The 3,695-nt window shown below is 43.8% G+C and overlaps 1 protein-coding gene across 1 annotated transcript in view; it reads right to left on the bottom strand.

The window, feature by feature from the left end:
• Positions 1–2,179: 2,179 nt before the first annotated feature.
• Positions 2,180–3,695, bottom strand: part of NEU4 (neuraminidase 4) — a 13,084-nt gene continuing 11,568 nt past the window's right edge. Inside the window, exon 4 of the mRNA XM_027875699.1 lies at positions 2,180–3,219. Coding sequence (XP_027731500.1) covers positions 2,180–3,219 — 1,040 coding nt within the window. The remainder of the gene's footprint in view (positions 3,220–3,695) is intronic.

Below are 3,695 nucleotides of genomic sequence, written 5' to 3'. Positions count from 1 at the left end.
CCCTATCTCCATTCACTGCAAGAATAAGAGAGAAGAAGGCAGATGGTGGGAGCAGATCAGGGTCAGTGACTGACAACGTGTGAAGTAATAAGACAAGAGGGTAAAGGAAGCAAAAGTACAGAATAGTGTAAAGTTGAACTGGTCCCTAAGGAGAGTGTGAGCAGAGATGGGGGCAGGGAGAGCTTGGCAAAGTGCTGAAGGCTGGAAGAACTGGAAGTCATCATGGAAATTAGGTAGAACTGGAAGTCATCATGGAAATTAGGTAATCAGGCATAAGGGGAGATGGAATTCTAGGAACTATGACTGCATAGAGGAATTCTAGCGTTCTTGGAGAGAGAAGTAGGTGAAGGCAGGATCAAGCTTATGACCACCCTTGTGTATCTCACAGGAGGAGGACATGGGAGATGATGAGGTTGACAATCTGGAAAAGTAAGTATTTGAGGGCCCATCAACATGTATGTCAAAGTCCCCAAGGATGATGGAAGGATTTGGGGTAGAGAAGAAGACTACAAGCCAGGCACTGACCTCATCAAGAAAAGAAAGACATGATCCTGAGAATCAGGAGACAACGGCCACCAGGCTCCATATTGGATAAAAAACAATAGCAAGTGTTGAAAGAGAAAGCATTCCTGTGGTTATGTCACCAATTTGGCTTCCGGGTTTCTTTAAATACTTACTTGTTTGACTTATGGCCTCATTCACACACACCTAGTATTTAAAATACAGATGCTAATTTCTTCTCTGATATTCCAATCTCTGCTCTTCACTGAGTCCAAAATACACAAATCTTTTTTTTTTAAGTTTTTCTCATTCAATTAATAGCTCCTAGCACTAGGTCTCTTCATTGCAGATGTCCCTGAAATCCAAACATGGGTGCATTTGAGGTCATTGTTTCTCCCCCTCAATTACTGCTAATTAACTCATTCAGGAATGAGACACATGACCAGTAAAATGATGGATTAATAATTTAATGCTTCAACTTCCAAACAATGAAATTATAAACTGTATATAGAATTTCTAGAGCTTAACTACAAGATTAGACAAAAGAACCACGATGGTCAAGCTAAAAATCCTATTAATTAACCACAACTTTACTATTTACATTGCTTACTAAGTATGGCACCACCCACCTCCACTAGCCCTTGGCAGCCAACATAAGCAGTCTCAGGCTTGTGCCAGGAGCCTAGCCTGAGGTAGGGACCCCCCAAAACTGCAGGGTCTCTGCCCAGAACTCCTAGCTCCTCAACCCCCTAGACCTAAAGAAGTGGTTGATTCTGTCCAATCATGCAAAGGAAAAAGAAAAGAATGAAGGGAGGAATCAGGTAGTCTGAAAATGAACCAGTATAGGCAAATGTACTGGGCCTGAGGGAAAGGTGAGTGGAAACTGAGCTCAGATCAGTCCTACACACCAGTTACTCTGGGCAGGGACCCAGACAGGTGAACCAACTATCCCTCTTCTAAGGAGGATTAAGGCAGCTCTGCAGCCTAGTAGCCCAATGTCCAGGGCCTGCAGCACCAATTAAAGTAAAGGAGCCGGAGAGTGAGGGATAGGGAATACAAGAAAGAGGATGATAGAGATATCAAAAGAAAAAGGCTCAGGATATCAGCAGATAAACCAAGAGACAGGGTACTGAAACAGCAGAAGGAAAAATGCATAAAAACACAAAGAGAACACCAAGTACTATCAGCAAATATTACAAACTGAAGGGAGAGTGCCTGATGAAAGACAAAATACTGTGTAATATACAAAGATTATGGAAACCTTCAGAATGACTCAAAGGAGAAATAAAAATCATAAGGGAAAATATTTAGGAATGAATTTAGGCAGGAAATAAAGTCCTCCATTCAGAATTGAAATTAAAAAAAAAAAAACATGAACCTAATTCATTCATTATGGGATCCTCCTTCAGGTAAATGGTACCACCCAGTTTCTTAAAGGAGCTAGCCCTATATTTGTTTTAAAGCCATCAAACTAAATAAAATGTGAATTTAAAACATTAAACTATGTTTGACCATCTTCCAACTTCAATGAATGTCCACTGAAAGTTGATGATACGTTATAAAATGACAAGAGCCATTCTGTGGTGTTAGGGTATTTCTGTAGGTCTTCTCTGGAGACTGTACTAAATACAAAGGCTATCCTGGTGGCCTCCCCTCCAGGACAATGAGAGAATAATATTCAGGAGGTCCCACAGCTTTTCCAATGGTCCTTGCTTTCTGCTTGGCAACTCTGACTCAGAGAGCTGACCTCTGTGGGTATATTCTCAATAACTTCAGAGAGTGTGAACAGACAAAAAGAGATCTCTTCATATGCATACCTGGCTCCACTTTCATAGAGGCAGGCAAAAGTGATGGCTGGAATCCCTGGTGTTGACGGATCTGAAAAGGGTAGCTCAATCACTGCCAGATCAGAGTATGCACTGGGCCCTTCATAAATCACCCAGGGCTCAGTCCAGCTGTCAGCATTTCTGGGAAAAGTGCTAAGGTAGACTCCCATATTTATCCGAGACCTGTGACTTGTGGGGTGGGAATATAATACCCAAGTAGGTGTCTGAAATGAGGTGGAAGTTTGAGAGACAGGTCCTGGGGCATTCTGGCCCAAATCACCATCACCCTCAGAGATCAGAGATTCTTCAGAGACTTTCTGTTGTGGGTGGCATTTGGATGCATTTTTTACAGAGGTGACTGGGATACTTCTAACACTCTTTGCTTTGTGTTTCTGAAGACTATGCAGCTTTTGTAGGAAACAGAAATAGTCACAGCCACCAACAAACCATCTCTCCCCTTGTGACAGAAATTGAGAGGAGTTCCTAACGAGAGGAGCTGGGAACCCAACGATGCTGCCATGGCAACCACGGTTGCTCTCCACTAACTTCCGAACCAGCTGTCCCGGGAGAAAAGCAGCCCCATCATCCATGCTGAGCGCCTGCACCCGGCAGCCCAGGGGACTCCTGGCATTGCAATAAAGAATATTGCTGCCATCTTCCTCGTACACAGATACCAGCTGGCACTCCCCAGTTTTCAAGTTGGGGATGAAATCCCCAAATTGCCAGCTCTGACCATGGTCATCACTGTAGAAGGTGAAGGAGTGAGGGGTGGTCTTGCAGATTTTCCCAAAGCACTCCTTGCAGTCGATGTGGTAAGTGTAAGCAGGAACAAGGAGACGTCCTGACCTCAGCTGGATGCCATGGCCAGGGCCCAAGGCAAAGGTAGCCCAGTCTGCAGAAAAAGGAGAGAGAGGCTGCCATGAATGAGGAGAGGAAAGGCGAAGAAAGGGGGGGGGGGGAAGAAGAAGAAGAAAAAGGAGGACAAAGAGAATTAGTAGTAGTAATATTAATAGCCCTCTCCCAACCCACTTCTGGAGAAGTCTTTACATAAACAAGAACAGCACAGGGAACATTTAGGTTCCAGCTTCAAAGGCCAGGCTACCCTGGCCCTTTGAACCACTCCAATAAGCATGAATTACTTTGGGGGCCCGACCCACTCCTGGTCAGGTCCCCCTTTCTGTCCCCCGTTAGATTGTAAGCTTCTTAAAGGCAGAGACTGTCTTGCTTGCATTTGTATGCACAATGATTAGCACATAGCCTGGCACATAGAAAACACTTAATAAATGCTGAATCAACCTATCATATCTATCATCTATCTATCTCTATCCATTCATCTATCTGTCATCTATCTATCCATCCATCCATCTC

This window comes from Vombatus ursinus, unplaced genomic scaffold (genome assembly GCF_900497805.2).
Source record: "Vombatus ursinus unplaced genomic scaffold, bare-nosed wombat genome assembly UNPS02014810.1, whole genome shotgun sequence".
Taxonomy (NCBI): domain Eukaryota; kingdom Metazoa; phylum Chordata; class Mammalia; order Diprotodontia; family Vombatidae; genus Vombatus; species Vombatus ursinus.
Note: the sequence above shows the minus strand (reverse complement) of the source record. Positions and strands in the feature narration are given on the sequence as shown.